At 39.3% G+C, this 18,383-nt stretch overlaps 2 protein-coding genes across 3 annotated transcripts in view; one reads left to right on the forward strand and one right to left on the reverse strand.

Annotated features, from left to right (window-relative positions):
- LOC105940101 (solute carrier family 22 member 2) overlaps positions 1–8,084 on the forward strand; it is a 22,192-nt gene extending 14,108 nt beyond the window's left edge. The window contains exons 6-12 of the mRNA XM_012882554.3: positions 2,554–2,668; positions 3,444–3,544; positions 3,625–3,839; positions 3,914–4,022; positions 4,120–4,232; positions 6,469–6,568; positions 6,850–8,084. Of these exons, the coding sequence (XP_012738008.2) occupies positions 2,554–2,668; positions 3,444–3,544; positions 3,625–3,839; positions 3,914–4,022; positions 4,120–4,232; positions 6,469–6,568; positions 6,850–6,913 (817 nt within the window). The 3' untranslated portion in view covers positions 6,914–8,084. The remainder of the gene's footprint in view (positions 1–2,553; positions 2,669–3,443; positions 3,545–3,624; positions 3,840–3,913; positions 4,023–4,119; positions 4,233–6,468; positions 6,569–6,849) is intronic.
- Positions 8,085–9,871: 1,787 nt separating this feature from the next.
- On the reverse strand, positions 9,872–18,178 carry LOC105940103 (interferon-induced protein 44). Of its 2 annotated transcripts, none has more exons than XM_036147184.1 (7): positions 18,049–18,178; positions 17,928–17,961; positions 17,659–17,857; positions 15,196–15,274; positions 14,928–15,099; positions 10,329–10,429; positions 9,872–10,186 (listed from the first exon to the last, which is right to left on the reverse strand). In XM_036147184.1, exons 3-7 carry the CDS (start codon positions 17,685–17,687, stop codon positions 10,025–10,027), a joined length of 543 nt encoding a protein of 180 aa, XP_036003077.1. In that variant the 5' UTR covers positions 17,688–17,857; positions 17,928–17,961; positions 18,049–18,178; the 3' UTR covers positions 9,872–10,024. The 2 variants fall into 2 exon arrangements, with proteins under 2 accessions (XP_036003077.1, XP_012738010.2); XM_012882556.3 differs by having other exon boundaries at positions 15,196–15,354.
- Between the last annotated feature and the right edge of the window lie 205 nt (positions 18,179–18,383).

Consider the following 18,383-nt stretch of genomic DNA (forward strand, 5'->3'; position numbering starts at 1 on the left):
CATGTGTCCATGTGAAACGATAAAGTTTAAGATTAAGCCACCTGATTATTAAGACGCAACATCCATCCATTTGCCCTGCATCAAACTTTAGGTTTCCTGTCTTATCATCTAACAGGGCACCACACGTGTTTTGTTGTGATATTTTAAAACTTTTTCAATTTAATGTTACTATGAGCTCTTTGGCCCAAATTGCCTGTAAAGTAAAGCGGGATGGTGGAAGAAATTCCTCCGCATACTTCAATAATGTCAAAAATAGTTAACATTAGGTTAAACTTCAATAAAAAATAACTCAAATAATAAATAACGTGGATTTGGGCCCAACTCAACTGAGGTCAACCAAACAGTGACAGTAAACTGACCTTCAGACAAAGAACAGAGGCTGCTTAAATAGGGGTGAAATAACCCAAACTTTAAACATGAGGTAGGCACAACATAACAGAGGAATAACACAAAACTATGAACACAAAAACTAGCATAAGCAGATAAAGCAAGGTCGTCTTTAACTTAGCACAAATAGGTGAATATTAAAATAAAATAATTAAGGTCAACTTCAACAAATAAAGTATGTCCCTGGCTTCCCCCTCCAGGTGATTTGAATTTGCAGGACCTCAAAAATAAAACAAGAGTAAGTAAACCATTTAGACAGATATTAACTAAAGTGAACCCATTAGAAAATATGTCTAAATAAAATAACTTGAGCTTAACTCATGTATATTGTGTAATCTGGAACCAATAAATGCAAATTATGAAAAAAACAATACTAACACTTGGTGGTGGTGGTAAAAGCATCCACCACACGAAGCAAAAATGTGTTTATTTTACATAAAGTTAACGTGAACCACTCCTGCGACGCTGTTGTGTAGCTTTCTATGCATCTGACATGTAACACGCGTATATTATGGTCAGCTAAACATGATATATGTGTAAATGTTTCTCCATTTCCAACCCCAGATTGACATTTTTCCAATTGTGAGCAAAGATTCACATTCACTAATACAGTGTACTGATATCAGCCTCAGCTATTGTGCAGACCAGGGGTCACCAACATGGGGCCCACAAGCCTGTTCTAAAAATAAAATAAGCACAATCCACCAATTAGATGCATCTAAAACTTTATTTTATTTCTAAAACTGCAAAGCCTGTATTAATTGCTTTAACTTTCCCCTCATCATATCTGTAGCTGTGCCAATTCCACATTCACCGTGCCAATTAAACTTCTTCACTTTTTCTACCGTTACAATACGCTAAATTGTTTGAACTCATATACTCAGCAGCAACGCCATCAGGTACACCTGCTCAGGTGCTTAACATGGAAACTGAATCACATGGCCGCCATTTTATGCATTTAGTTATCTATGTGTGGTGGAGAAAATAAACGTGAAATATTTCAAGTTGATCATCAGTACAGAAAAGAAAAAGGGAATTTAAAGCATTTCAGCTGATCTACTGGGATTTTGAAAACCATTTACAGGTAATTATTTGAGGAAGAACTTTATCCACTTAGTAGCCGTTGGGTGGATGTAAATGCCATACTGATCATGCCAAAGGGAAATAACCTGAGAGGAAAACAAGGCAACAGTTGTCCTGACGCTTCTCAATAACCCAGGTCAAAAAATCAAAAAATAAATTAAAAAGGTCGCACGGAAAGGTTCCTCTCTCCTCCAAGACTCTTCTCCAGTGCGATAAACTCAGCCTCAGTAAGCAGTACCTTTACATAGTGGGTCAATAAGTTTACCTAGCTCAACCAAACTGGTTGATTATAAGCAAAAGCATGTGGTTATTGGAGCAATAGTTGCTCCAACAACCACTCACTGCAACCCAAAGATGGAAAATATCAACTTTAAGCTGCTACGCTTTGTGAGCATGGTTTAAATGCCAGCCTTCTGAGAACCTCTTTATTATACTTCTTATAATGCACCATGTGATGAAACTCAAATCATCTGTTAGTGTCTCTTAAACATGACTTAACATGACGTGAGTGAACGTAACAGTGAGAGTAAATGTACAAGCAAGCATAGTTAAACTTTTCAGCTTCTATGCAATGATTGGCAGGTATCAAGAGGCCCAACCTGTCCCTGTGAAATCAGACCACTCCCAATTTTTACCTGCAATCTAAGCAGATGCTAAATTCTGTTGATGGTAAAATCCCAGAGGGACAAAGGCCACGTTTATACCTCTGCGCCGATGATCACTTGAAACATTAACTTCAGTTTCTAAACTAAATTCCCAGAGTTTTAATTTCCCAGAGCCAGTCTTTCTGTGTTGATGCATAACTGAGCTGGAAAACAAGTACAGTGAACGGGTCCATCTGTTAATAAATCGCTATGCCACGATAATGATTCATCTGTTAATTAGAAAAATTACAGGAAAGCTTTTCGGAACATTCCTAAATGTTTATGCTTCACACTGTCAAATGAAAAATCTTTCAATTAAGGGACCGCTGCCGTCACAATACAAGTAACTGTTCGTTTTTCCGTTAAGAAGCTGATAAGGCAAAAAAAACACTTTAATTGTCTCTGAATATTAAAATGTCTCTATGGCTTCTCCCATCAGGTTCATCCCAGAGTCACCAAGGTGGCTCATCTCGACGAACAATTCATCAAAAGCTCTGGAAATAACCAAGGCTATCGCCAAAGAGAACGGGAAGAAACTCTCCTTGGATTTTGAGGTAAACTCTGTCATTAGTTCACCTTTCCTCTTGAGCGGAAGGATTTAGCTGATATTTTCCATCTAAACAACGTTCAAGTCCATTTCTAATTAGCCTTTGTGCTTAAAAAATGCCAATAGGCTTCCCTATTTTTTTATTTTCTTTACACGATTAAAATAAATACAGCAGCCAGATGTATTGTTTAAGGTGAGTGATATTTAGTTTAGGTGATTTTGTGCATGAAAAAGTAATTCTTCCCTTTGATATTCTGTGCTTAGCATGCCTCGCGGAGGTCTTGCACCCACTTTTATTTAATTTAATGTTTTATTAAAAAAACATTCAAGTCTAACAGAGAAAAGATGTACTGTACCAGATTCTAGCTTCTTAGCTAATTTCTATCCGCAGTCACTGTGGCAGGTACCTATGAATATTTGGTTTGGTCAGGGGTCATATTTCATAATATTGGACTGGCCCAAACGGGGCCACAGTAAGTGGAAATTTAAAAAATCTTCTAGTGATGTACAATGAAACTTAACATTATGCCAGAATTCTGAATTTTCTCTCCATAATTAATGAAAATACCTAATCACCTAAAAGCAAAACAATCGGTACACTACTGTTAACTTGCAGGGTAAATGTACAAAATGGCCATGTGTGGGTAACAAATGGGTTATTATCTGTTAACATTTTTCCTTCACAAAAATTAATAAATGAAGCTACATATCTGTTGTATAATTTAAACATCTACTGCACAATGACTGCTATCTCAATTGTATCTAACTGTGTCTTATCATAGATATTAACTGATGATGAAGCTGAGTCCACCTCTGCCTCTTTGTTGGACTTGTTTAGAACTCCCAAAATGAGAAAACACACTCTCATCCTCATGTTTAACTGGTCAGACTCGTCTGAAACAACACATCCTTCCAGCCCCTGCGTTTAGGGAAGATTTAACTTTCAGTGTCTTTATTCCTTAGGTTCACTAGCGCTGTGGTTTATCAGGGTCTCATCATGCGGGTGGGCATAACTGGAGGAAATGTCTACATCGACTTCCTCATCTCCTCCCTGGTAGAGTTTCCTGCTGCCTTCCTCATCTTGTTCACGATTGAGCGCATCGGCCGGCGGCTTCCGTTTGCCTCCGCCAACATCATAGCTGGAGTCTCCTGCATCATCACTGTCCTCATTCCTGACAGTGAGTCTTGTTAGAGGTTAAGAATTAGAAAAAAGCAAAAAGCAGCTGTTGGATGAATGCTATCTGTTCCTCAGGCATGTTCTGGCTGAAGACCGCAGTGGCATGTATCGGCCGGCTGGGCATCACTATGGCCTTTGAGATGGTGGTGTTCGTTAACACCGAGATCTACCCGACTTGTGTCAGGTGATGAACACACTGAGACAGATGAACATCTGTTGATTACTTCATTAAAGCTAAGGTACGACATGACTAATCTCTCAAACTTTTGGATCAATTGCAGGAACCTGGGGTTGTCAGTTTGTTCCACTCTTTGTGATGTCGGAGGGATTGTCTCTCCCTTCTTGCTCTACAGACTGGCCAGCGTCTGGCTTGAACTGCCCCTCATCATCTTTGGTGGGTTTTAGATTTTAATGTGCCATTGTTTGTGTTGACATTATAATTTAAAAGACCAATAGGGGAAATATCACCACTGGGTATGCTGTGGAGCATCGTCTGTAGACCAAATCAAGATGTGTGGCAAGCAACGCCTCTCTCTAGCTCCAAAATCTAAGCACCAGAATAGTTATCCATTTAAATGAAACATTTTTTGTCAAAAAAAAAAGATAATGCCCTGATTGTACACAAGAATCCCAGTGGTCAGCTCAAAAGCCTGTCTGGCTGCATTAAACAATGCTAACTGTGTTAGCTGGGCTACTGACGGCTACTCGCCTCACAACAGTAACACCGGGTCCATTGCTGGCCAAACTCCAACAATTAACACATGCCACAATTGTAGCATTACATTGAATCAAATCAACATAACAACACAAATCTAACACGACTGTAACGCCAACAAAAACAAACATCTGACTTCATGCTTTTACTCACCTGTCCGGATGAGAAAAGCTAGCTACCAGTCCAACTGGAGCTGCTCCTGCTCTCCAAATGCTCTACACTTTGGAAACGCGAGAACAATGTTTATCCTCGTTTTCTGACAGCTCCTTTCAAAGACCTTATACAGGTGGCAGTCCCTAAGAAACTCCCGAACAACACGTAAAGAAAGAGCAATAACCAGACAAACTGAATGTGCATTGTCTCTAGAGTTTTCTGGAATGTATTACAGTACTAGAGAGTGCAGTTGGTGCCTTATTACAAATAAGGCAAGGCAAATTTAATTGTATAGCACAATTCAGTACAGAGACAATGCAAAGTGCTTTACATGATTAGAACATTAAAACATGATTAGAATTAGAACATTAAAAACAGTTGGACTAAAAAAGTTGAACTAGTGATGTTTCAGTAGAACTGTTTAACTAGAGCAGTCGAAGGCAGTCCTAAACAAAAGTGTTTTTAATCTTGAATAATATTAAATAAAGGACTTTGAGGGTTTCCCAAATGTTCTGAACATGTTTTATGGTGAAATCTTGGCAGCTCAATATCTCAGTTAAAGGTAGAGTTTTTCCACAAGTTTCCTTAAGTCCCTTTTTGAATAACTGTGCATGTGCAAGACAACCTTACCTGCTCTTTTGCTCTTCATGGCGATTGTGTGAACAAAAAATCTCCCTAGTCCACTCTGGTCTTATTTCTTTCTACTGAGTCCATCCTCTTCTTCTTATAAACATAAACATGGTTCGCTTCTTCCGACTCTCAGCCATGTTCAAAGTCTACGGTGAGAGCAGTGGAGCTACAATGAACGGCTAACCACCAAGCTAACTGCTAACCTAGCCGCTAAGCTAACAGGATACATAAACACTAGATGTGCGCATGGGCAGCCAGCAAGCAGAAACTAACAAGGAACAAACACAGACACTCGCGTTACCTGAGCGTGTCAAAATGATTAACATAAGATAAGGCGATACCCGTGGAACCTGAGGGACGACGGGAGGGTGAGTATATAACGTCTATGGGTGAGAGCAGGAACAAAACTCTGACAAATCCCTGCCCTTCGGACCGAACGGCAGAGATTGGTTGTAGTTTTTATAGGCCTGCAGCTCCCACAGAGAACATTTTTAACTTCCAAAAACAGTAAAAAACAAAGCAACTGGACTTGTTTTCCGTAGTTGAAGACGTTTCGCTTCCTCTCCAGGAAGCTTTCTCAATTCAAAAGGTCTGGAGTAATGATGAATACCAAGCTTTATAATACTGCCCAAACAAAGTCCTTGTAATGGCTTAGATAACATGCAAATTCAACCGAAGCAGGTCCAACTCTTAGTAATGGGCGGTCGTTAAAGACATTTAGCCCGCAGATTGAACACTCTTAACCTCCTTTTTGTGACTACTTTCAGGATGGAAGGGCGATTTTACCCAGTATAATATAAAGTGTTTCTAAACAGCAGTACCAACTATAGCTTTAAAGCAAATCTGAGAATTTGAAGCTGGACTGACTACAGCTACGATGGTATTAATGTTACTCCACTGATCACCAGTCACCAAGCAGCTCCATGTCAATAAAGACAGCGGCCTGCTTAAGTCTATGCCACATGGGGCAAGCACACATTCTCTTCCAACTTAAACATCTAGGTTGGTCCATATGCTGGAAGATCAATGGGAACAGAGCATTTTGGAAAATCGGTGCTGACAAGCTAGGTTAGTCAAGTTTCTTGTCTTTTTAGGATAGAGGCATTTTAAACCTTCATGTTATCTCATCCAGGCGCGGTAGCCCTTGTAGCAGGAGGTTTGGTTCTGCTTTTACCTGAAACCAGAGGTGTTGCTCTCCCTGATACCATTGAGGATGTTGAGTTTCCTGATAGGTAAACTATTTACTGTTCTTTTTATTCAATATAGCTTTTTCCCGTGTATCTATGGTTTTGTAGCTTTATCAAAGTAAATATCTCATGTTCTCAAAGCGTAATTCAGATTACGTGAATGTTTAAAATAATTTTTAAGATTATGGTTACTTTTAGATATTTTTGTTGGCCCTGGTAGAGTGCATCAATATTTCTTTCCATGTTTAACTAGTTACATGATGCCAATTAAACTGATTGAAAACGTGTATCTGCGGTGAAGATGTTTTACATTTTTCTTTCCTCAGGAGAAAGGGGAATCAAGAAAATCAAGAAATGAAGCAAGCCTTGAAAACTAATGAAGCAATTTAATTTAATTTAAAACATTTGGTCTAAAACAATGGAACTGTTTATAAATAGTCTGGAAAATAGATAGAAAATCAAGAATAAATTAAAGATATAGTTTTTTTCACAGTAAAACTAACATGATGGTTAACTTTTTTGTTGGCTTTCATTGTTTTCTTCATCCAGTCTTCAAAAAGGTTCAAATTCACCAGGACATCTCACATCCCCTAAAATTAGGCCAGAAATCTCACATTTCTCAGTTTGCAGTTTTTACGATGCGGTTAAGATACACAGCTATGGCTGATAATCACTCGGTTTTACAGTCCCATATATGTACTTTTTGAGGTTACACATTTAAACTGAGGTTTTCTGTCCAGTCTGAACATCAGTATCTGCAAAAACTCTTTGAAGAAACCTGCAAAATTTGAGATGCAACATAATTTAATTATTTCCCTTTGAGATTAATAAAGTATTTTGGAGTTGAACTGAATTAATGGTTCATCCGGGAGGTCACACTACTACCCTGAACGTCTAAAGAGCTGGAGCCCTCCCTTTCCTGCTTTAAGGCCATTATTCAGGGATCAATAAGAAAGAATGGGCAAAAATGCCGTCTATGATTGAGTTCCAAGCAAAGGCACTACTGACCAAAGAGAATAAAAAAGTCCCATATCGTGGTTGCCAAAACATGTATTGATGGTCCCAGACACCTCGTGGAAAGCGTTATATAAGCTGACAAAAGTAGAACTTTCTGGCAGGTGTGCTTTCTGTTACATGTTGTGTGGAAAAACTAACATTTCAGAAACAGCCATTATACTGAGAGCGCATGATAAAATATGTGATACTATAATGTCTCATGATAAATGTGATATTGTATATGTTTAAAAGAGATCATTAGATATGTTTGTAAAATACATTATAGTAAACATTGTGTTTAAAATAAGTCATACTAACTGTATGATTTAATGTGTTAATGCCTCTGTATACTGTAAGATACATCATACTACCTGTCATGATATAATATATCACACCATATTGTGTTTGAATACTGAAGTTATCATCTTTGGACCTAAAGAGGAATGAACTAGGGTCAGCACGCAGTTTCAGTTATTACAACTACATACAAATGATCAGGCCTGAAATCTGGGTGTAGTGATGGACTCAGACCTGAACCTTCAAGGACACATGAAGACAGCCACAAAGTCAGCCTTCTACCACCTAAAGAATATTTCCAGGATTAAAGGACTGATGTCCCAACAACATCTAGAGAAACTAATCCATGCGTTTATCTTTAGTCGCATTGATTACTGGAACAGTGTCTTCACAGATCTGCCCAAAATAAATCAATCAGACAAAAGCAGCTGACCCAGAACGCTGCTGCTCGTGTTCTCACTAAAACTAGGAAAAAAGAGAACATCACCCCAGTTCTAAAGTCCTTACACTGACTCCCTGTAGCTCAGAAAATAGACTTTAAAATACTTCTGCTAGTTTATAAATCACTGAATAGCTTAGCACCAAAATACATTAAAGTCCTGTTGTTGCTGCATCAACTCTCCAGACCACTCAGAACGTCTGGTTCTGGTCTACTCTGCAGACCCAGAACCAGAACCAAACATGGAGAAGCAGCATTTAGTTCCTGTGCTCCACAAATCTGGAACAAACTTCCAGAAAACTACAATACCTTTAAATCCAGACTGAAAACCCAGAGTTTAGAGCTGCTTTCAGCCATAATAACAGGAAGACTGACCAACATATTGATGAGTGTTGATGTTTTCACCTGATGCAACGTAATGTTTGTTACTGGTCTAACAACCGGTGACTGTTTCAATGTTTTCATGATGGTTTTATGTTCTCATGATGTAAAGCACTTTGAACCACCTTGCTGCTGAAATGTGCTATACAAATAAACTTGATGTGACTTGTAGTTGTGTAAAATATGTCACTTTGTACCATGTATTAAATGTATTACAGTACAAATTGAAAAAGTAGGTCGTACTGTACTGTTTAATGCTAAAAATAAATCACAGTTTACTGTAAAATACATTGCTATATAGTGTGTTATGATAAATTATATCATGCTATGTCGGGCTGGGTTTAAAAAAATCGATTAATTTGAATCAATTTTCCTTTGAATGGCCCGATATCTATTCATAAAACCCTTAATTCAATCTTTTTATTACGTCTTTTCCCCAAACTCCCATGTGACTTCTCGTTACTTACCTGAGTAGCGAAACAAAACAAGATGGCGGAAGCATTGAAAGCACCACCAACAAACTTGAAGGCAGATGTCTGGAAATATTTTGGGTTTAAAAAACACGAAAGCAGCAATGAACTTGATAAGAGCCGAAAGGTTTGAATATAAATATATTTATTACAATTGGGAGACACACTTCCGACTTTATCCTAAAGCCTCATGTAGTAAACCATGGAGTCCGCCCTCCCGTGTCGGCTGCAGGCGAATGTCTGCTGAACCACTCCCACTCATTTTCTATCTGTGCTCATCTTCTCACAAGCACAACAGATCCGCATTCCAGTGTCAACTAAGGCGCTGGGTTCTTGATACATTTCGCCAGGTGTTTATCAAGATAGACATTGAAGAACAATATAAAGCTTTTAAACCATTAACCTTCTTGAAGGTTTACCACCATAAAATGGTATTTAAATATTACATAACTCTTACTGCTTTAATAAAAATACATGATTAATACAAAAACTGATTATATATTTCCACAACACATGATATCATAAATCATGCTATACTATGTGCCATGATAAAATAAATCATGTTATACTGTGTGTCATGTTTAAATGCAGAGGAATCTGATCTGACAGTTTCAGTTCCTGTTAAAGATGATTCAACGTTGAAGGAACAGAGGAATTAGGCTGTTTTTACTAACACTGTGCGAACTGTGGCGACACAGAGAGTAATGATCTAACAATCTACATATGAATTATTCAAATGTCCATAATTATTGTTTTTTTTGGGGGGGAAAATACTATGATTTCATTGGACTTTACTTGCTTGCAAGTATTTGCACATATATACAAAACGAAGAGCCACACTTTGCAACTGTGACATTTACAGTAACTTAAACCATGGTGTAGGTATAGCAGTGTTCAGATTGCTCAGGATTAGAATCTTCATTTTTTGTTAAGAAAGTCATCTCCAATTTCAACGATGTGTCTCATTGCGTTCAGGATGAGGACATCTACGTCATTATTTAGTTTCCTCTCTGTAAGGTAGTTCTTAACTGGAAAGATGCTGCTCAGCGGGATCCCCACATTTTTGCTGAATCTCTCTATCTTAAAGGTAAAACAACAATAGAACAGGTAACACAATGTCAAATCAAATAGATTTTTACTGAAACACAATAATAATAATAATAATAATAATAATAATAATAATAATAATAATAATAATAATAACACATAAATAAATAAATACCTTTGATTTCAGCAATTTGCTCCTGTAAACATTTGTTACATCTTTTCTAATCATGGGACAAGCCTCATCAATTTTAGTAAAAATGGCTACATGAGGAATACCTGCAGAGAAGAAACAAAGTCTTATTATATTTTACATTCTCAGTCAATGTTACGTTTTGTTTGAGCATCAACTAAAATATTACTTGCCATTGCAGAACATGCAACAAAGTTTAAATTAATCACGGTAACACTGTTAATTCCTGGTTTAAATTTAATAAACTGGTTGAATGTGGTATAATAAAATACAAATATAAGGCAAGTTATTATGATAAGTATATTTCATACAAGACTATTCATGCAAATTTACAACCATTATAAAAATATTACGTTTCTGTGACAAAATAAACAATAAGAACATTATATACAGTATGTTATATTATAGTTATGAGTCTTTGCACAGTAGCATTAAAATGTATAAGCTCAAGACATGTCTGACAGAAGTTTAACTAAATGTAAATAAAGGTTCAAAGAAAACACCTGTGCTTCTTTATTTAAAAAAATGCAGCAGTTGAAGCACAGGGCAGCATAATGACAAAAGGTAATTACCCAATCATTTTGAATTCTAGGAACTACCCTCAAACAAATGTTAATTTCGTACCTGGACTATTCAGAGACATTTCCCTATAAATAATCAGTTCTCTCGATCTATAACGTCTTAGTCAAGTTTTTCTCCTTTTAGAACTACTTCCTTGAGGCGTGTAACCCATGTTTACTTCCTGGTTTCTAAGCCAATTATTTGAACATTCCCACGGTTATACACATTGTACACCAACGAAGTTCCTCTTCCTGTTGTCTTGATGTTCTACCCACAGCTTTCTTTAAGAACGTTTTAGCCCTCCCAATTTTAAATGCACTTGAAAACAACATGTAACAACACAAAATTTGAACAGGCAGTGGCAGGGGCAGCGTCTTTCTTACAGCTCTATTCTCCAATTGCCATCTGGAGTTTCAGGCGTGGAGGATGAGCGGGTTAAGTAATATAGGATGTGTGTGGTGAGTGCAAGTGCGTGTACAGCATCTCTTTTTATTTTATGTGTGGTTAAGAGTATTTGCATGTTTTGGACCGCCCACTCTCCTGGGGCATCTCAGGTCTCCACTAAGGCTGCGTACACACTGCAGGAAATGTAAATCTGATCTTTTTACCCGTATGCGACATATATCTGTGTTTTTCACAGCAGTGTGAACGGCCCAATTCAGAACTTTTCACCCCCCAAAAAAATCAGATTTGTGCCACTTCTATATGTGATACTCATTCGGATGAATCCGATTTTTTTCAAAGCGTCCTCAGTTTGAACGGTGATGTCGCATTTTATCCGTCTTTCATGTCTCTCTCTTGTCTCTCACTACACGTCAGTGTTGTAGTCAAGTCACTATGTCTCGAGTCCGAGTCCAGGTTCGAGTCTCCAGTGTTCAAGTCCAAGTCAAGTCCAAGTCATTAAAACAAAATCCGAGTCGAGTCCGAGTCAAGTCCACTACTCATCCGAGTCAAGTCCGAGTCGAGTCCTTATTGATCAAGTCGAGTCCAAGTTCCGCACTAAAGTAAGCATAGCCTACATGTTTTTAAACTAAAAGAAAAATCCACACTCCACCACATTGCACTAATAATTTAGATATTAAAATCATACACCAAATAATATTCTAATGACATATTAAAATTATAGCCTTATGATTTAAAAAAAAGTCGAGTCTTTTTCTCAATTTCCGAGTCAGAATGATCTGAATGTAGGAGTCCGAGTCCAAGTTCGAGTCATCAGTGCTCAAGTCCAAGTCAAGTCACGAGTCTCTAAATTTAGCTAATGACTCGGACTCGAGTTTGAGTCTCGGACTCGAGTCCGAGACTCGAACTCGAGTACTACAACACTGCTACACGTCCACACACAGTACAAGCAGTTAATAGCTGTGCTGCTTTCTTCTTACTTTACTTCATCTTGCTATGATGTGGCCTTAATATTATCGGCTCCCATTGCTCAGCAGGTTTCTAATAATGGCAAGGAGAGATGCCGGCTGGTATCCACAATTATTTTTTTCATTTCAAAACGTTATTGAACAGTTCTAGAAACAATTGCATTCACCATTACTTCCGCAAACAGTGTGGAGCCCATCCACCCCGTCTGACTCCCCTCCATTGGCTGGCCTGGTGGTTTGACCAGCTGGTGCGTTGGTGGTCCTCGGTGTCCGGCCCTTGGTGCTCGGGTGTGTGCTGACTCACTCCTGGAGGCTCCTTGACAGGGCCTGGGCTCCATGGCTCTGTGGGGCACCGCTGGGGGGCGGGACACCCCTGGGCCTTGGGTCTCTGAACTCATGACTAGATCTGCTCTGGCATAGCTGGCTGTCCGCAGAGGTTCTGGGGCCTTCTACTCTGTGGCACTCTACTCTGGGGGCTCTTTCAGGCATCTGGAGTTCTGGTTTACCCGGTGTCTGCCTCGGTGCTCTAGGTGTTGCATTAGCTTTGGCAGTCACTATATATATCTTGTATTAAATAATACAATGTATTTTTCAGTGATGTTATCAAGGCATTACAGGCATGGCACTTTTTTGGTTGGTTTTGCTGTTCATTTTCTATACCTCTATGCAGGTATAGAAACAGACTCCGAGGACATTATCTTATACCCTCTTTTTCCTCTACTCTATTTTGTCACATTTTCTCCCTTTTAGCATGTGTTTCTGTATCCATTGAAAAGAATAATGTTTTGAGGCCTGCAGGGTTGAGCTGCCAAGCCAGGGTCTGGTCTGGGCTGGGGTTGGGCATTGGGTGCAGGGGGTCGACTGGGGTTGGGGCTGGCACTTTTGCTCTCCCTGGGAATAGGGTGTGAGGTTGTCTGGCTCGTTCGAACTGTGTTAGCTCCACCTCCTGGTGGACTGGCTCTGGGGTGGTTGGGGCTGGGATCGGAGCATGGGGTTCTGGCATTGATGTGGACCCAGGTATGCCCAGTTTGGGGCAGTCCTCTGACCTTCCCCCTGGGTGTCTGGAGCTAGGTGCTCATGTGTGTGCTTGCTCACTTATGCCGCCTGTTTTGCAGCAACTGGGCTCCCTGGCTCTGTTGGGGCCCCGCTGGTGGGTGGGGTGCCCCTGGGCCTCGGATCTTTCAGCCCATGGCTGGATCCGCTTTGGCTTAACTGGCTTCTGGGAAACCCACAGGCTCGTCACCAGGGCTTCGACACTGTGGCTGCTGGGGGATTTCCTGGGGATTTCCTCTGCTCCTTTCTGGGAGCCAGCCTCTATCAGCTGAAGAATATTTCCAGGATTAAAGGACTGATGTCCCAATGAGATCTAGAGAAACTCATCCATATGTTTATTTTTAGTCACATTGATTACCCCAATGGTATCTTCACAGTTTTGCCCGAAAAATCTGTCATACAACAGCAGCTGATCCACAATACTGCTGCTCGCGTTCTGACTGAAACCAGGATGATCGAACTAATCATCCTCCAGTTAGAAGGAGTCCCTTGGTCTGTTGTTCTAGTTACCTCTAGTCATCCCATTTTTGTAGCATCAATTTCTTTGTATGACAGGACATTTCTTCTTCAAACATCAAAACACTTGGTTAAGCTATTGTGTGTGGGGTTTTGAGCTTCTTTGCATGCCAAACTCTGAGCATGAAGCCAATTCATAACTGGCATTGTGGTATAGTGATAAGATAAGTATCATTTGCCCTTGTTTGTCTAAGTCTTGTTCTCGTAACCCTGTCCTAATCAGACTGTTCTGATCCAACAAAATCTGACAAAGATCTTGTAACTCCTGTAGTGTCCAAGAGTTAATTCAAGCTTACTTAAGGCCAGACTTAAGGCTTTATGGATCTCCATAGGAGGAAATCACATGCTACAGACATGACAAAAAACCCAAACAGGAGAAAGACAGCACATCTAATTATGCTATCATTTTACCAAGGTTGCTGAAAGTTTCCCTTAGTGGCATTATGATTTAACCTGACTCAAGCCAGACGCATGTCGCTCCACCTAGCTCCACTCACATACATCTGGGACATCTCCCATAGAGAGTGATTTCTCCAACCAATTTTATGGTCTGGCCAATCAGGACGCAGGGCTGGAATTTCATAGATGTGACGTAGTGGAGACGCGACCATGACGTGAGACTGTTTTGATAGCAATGGCGGCTCGTCGAGGAAGCAAGCGCTAACATTGATGCTGCTATTTCTTCCGTGTTTGCCGCCTGTCTTCCCCCCTCTTCCTGTCAACTCACTGTCAATAAAACGCGTGCCACTAGAGCCGCAAACGCATAAAACACAGTTTTTTTCCTGCGTCGCTCTCACAGCGTCACGGGTTAGCTTCGGTGTGAGTGGTTGAAATAGCACGTCGATAAAGATGACAGACAAGTGGCTTATCCAATCATATGCAAGAATTTTTGATCAGGCCCAGCCTTCAATAAAGGCAATTCCTATGGAGAGGTCCCAGATGGATGTGAGTGGAGCTAGGCGGAGCGACATGCGTCTGGCTTGAGTCAGGTTAATTATGATTAGGGTTAGTAATTAAATTATTTCATATAATTCTTAAAATTTGATTAACTCATGTTTGAAAAGTCAAATGATTGTGATCTCACCCAAGTCTGCAGCTTCATCTCTGCAGTTCTGAATTGTTTCCACAACTTTCGGTTTCAGGTGAGTTGCTTTGGTGGCATCAATGACACAAACCAGCACATGTACTTTGTCATTGGCAGTAGGACAATCTTGGAAGTGTCGATCTTCGTTCAATATCTTGCATTCAGGATTGAACTAAAAACACAAGTTTAAACCGTTAACCAATTGTTCTATTTAGATTAAGTACACAAAAAAAAAATTCTGCTTTTTAAGGTGTTCAATCAGCTTTACCGTGTAACCATCTTTTATGTGTCCACTCATTGCCTCTTTGATGTCTTTTACGTGGATGTTTCTGTTTCTCCTGCCGGCACTGTCCAGACCGATCATGTCATTTATAACAAAAGGGTAAAACTTCTGGTCACTTTCCCTTTGGAACATATACGTGGAATACTGTAAATGATGTTAGAAAAAACATAGACTCAATTACCAGCTAATCCAACATAAAAGCAAAAATGATTTACTTAAAAACTATATGGTTTAAATAAATCAGTACTTTCAAAGGCAGAATTCTTATTTTCAAAGAGCTTCATGTTGTTTAAATACAATCAGAAATGACAAACGCAACTTGTTTAGCTGAAGCTCCGACTTTCCATCATTTGCTCTGACTTTCAACATGTACCTTCTTCATGCCAAAACAAAAAGTGTTTTCAGAAATTACACAGCAAAGGTTTTTGCATATCTAAGAGTGGACAGAGAAAGTATCCACTGTTGCAATGACTATTAACCAACATCAAGCACAATGTAGAAACAACCCTGGAATCACCATGCCTGATTGCATATACGTTTGATCAAACAACTTTTGCCCAGGTGATTTATCTCCTAAAAGAGGTCTCATGTTTTTTTTAAATGAAGGTATTTCAGGTTTCATTTCAGACAAGATCCCCTTCAGATTTCAGGCATCAGTTTGGTCAAAGTTCTGTTTCAAACATTAGAAAGACAACTTGCAAATTAAGTGCAAAGTGTTAAAAAAAACTCTTTTAAAGGTTCCAAAGGGTTAAATATAGACCTGCACCTGATATGGTGCACTAGGTGAAGAATACGGTGCATTCCATTTGTCCCGGAACTAGTAACTAACAAATTGCAGATTCTGTCACCTCCACCTTTTTGCATTACAGTTTCCTTCTTGTAGAAGAGTAGGAAAAAGACATGGACGCTTGCAGAAAAGCCATATTTAAATGTAAAAAATACAAACAATCTGCATCTCAGAATGCATTTTAAAGACAGAGATTGTGTTTTTTTGTGAAGGGAAAGTATGTGAGGTCATGCACAAGAAGGTTTCACTCACACGCCTGATTAATTCATTACAAAGAGGTTCTATCAAGGGAAACTCAGAACACAGGCCACTAAAGTTCTCCCACAACAAACTTATTCTTCTATATTCTTGTTGATTTTGCTTTACCCACTGGTGAATAAGAATAAAAATAAAAATTAATTTACTGTGTCGCAATGGGAAAATTTGGGTGTGACAGTGGCAAACACACAGACAGTTACACACATTCACCAACAATGAAGAGAAGAAGAAGAAAAAAGAACAAATGAGTCTAATCTAAATTAATTCTAAAGAAATTGCAAGAATAGACGATAAAAAAGTAAATAGAGTAAATATGGCACAGTGGAAAATTTCTAACAGTGGAAAAGACTCAAGTCTGTTTACATACACACGACAAAACAAAGTCCAATATGCATGATAGTGCAACAGCATCCCGGATTAGTAAGGCGTGTGCAAGTTACCATAGCATGTGGGAACAACGCTATACTGTGTCATGATATCATAACACGAATAATACGATTAATGATCGGATCAGAACTCATGCCACCAGCACTGAGCTGTCTTCATGCCTAGTTGCTGGACTTTATGGTCCAGTGGTCAGGAAAGCTATTGGAACACCTCAGTTCAGTGATAGGGAGGGAGACCGAATATTTTGTCCATGTACTATATTTCACAGGCCAGACATTTTACAGCAGTTGTTCCCAAGTCCAGTCCTGTACAGCTACTGTCCTATAATTTTTAGATTAATTCCTTCTCCAGCACACCTAAATCAAATGAATGATTCCTTAGATTCACGTGTGTTGGTCCTGGGTTGACATCCTGTCCAGGGGTCCTTCTGGTCAGAGTTTGCATATTATCGCTGGCATTGTGTGGGTTCCCTCCAGGTTCTCTGGCTTCTTCGCACAGTCCAAAAACATGAGTGGCAGGTTAATTGGTCTCTCTTAGGTGTGATTGTCTGTCTCTGTGATGGGCTAGCAACCTGCCCAGGGTGTCTCCTGCCTCTTGCCCAATGACCTGTGGAGACAGGCACTAGTCCCCCTGAATGGATAAGCGGGTATAGGCAAAGGAGGGTGTGTTGAAGCAGGGATACATCTTAAAGTTGTAGGTAGCTCTTGGGGATTGGACTTGTGTACCCCTATTTTAAAGAATATTTATTCGTATTGCATAGGGGAAATTCTTCCTGGACAGAGGAAACAACCTCTTCCCCAAGTACAGCCTATAGTCCACAATATAAAAAAACATATTAACATATTCAATATCATTCGCCACCAAATTAACCACGTAACCGTGCTTACATAAAAGAATAATAATTTGTAAGGCTTATATCTAACCTCATTTTGACCTATAATAAAGCTGATTACAACTAGATAAAATACGAAGAGCATCATACCAACAATAGAGGTTGATTAAAAACCTTTTCATACCTTTTTGGTGCCATTGTTTTCTGCAGCATTATTCACAAGAGCTTTGTTGCACACTCTGCCTTGGAAGATGCTGGATACAGAGTTAATGAAACTCGATTTTCCAGTTCCTACTGGACCATGAAGAAGAATCCTGAGCTGCTGGCTATCAGCTCGAGGTTTGTAGCTCCTTAAGAACTCCAAGTCACTCTCTCGATCTTCTCTGCTCGAGGGAAGGAAAAATATTACATCTTAAATGTTGAGAATAAAATACAAGTTTGCAATATACTCACTCCCAGTCAATCTGAATCCATGGCTCTTTTAGAACTATTAAAAAAAGAAACATTGAACCGTTGATTACACACATTGTTCAGTAGGCCTAACACATAAATACCAGCTTTTACTGAAACTTACGTGGATGGAGGGTTTTAGAAGAAGATGATCCCATTAATAGCAATTATAAAAGCAAGATATATACCAAGAACAAAAAATAATTTCAGTTGATCAGCTCTGTAAGCAAACTAACACTTGGAATACAGTTTCCTTTTCCGTTCAGCACTGAGAATAAAGTCAGGAGATGAGATTTTCTGCTTCTTATAGTTTTTTTCTACTTCGTGAGCATGTGACATCAGAATTAACATTCAGTTCATACCTAATGAGATAGCACCTTACGTAAGTGATGGCAAATTTGATTTGAGTCTTTATCGCTCACTGATCAAAATGACGGGGATTTTTGAGTCATGGACTTT

This window comes from Fundulus heteroclitus, chromosome 15, assembly GCF_011125445.2.
Source record: "Fundulus heteroclitus isolate FHET01 chromosome 15, MU-UCD_Fhet_4.1, whole genome shotgun sequence".
NCBI classification, from domain to species: Eukaryota; Metazoa; Chordata; class Actinopteri; order Cyprinodontiformes; family Fundulidae; genus Fundulus; species Fundulus heteroclitus.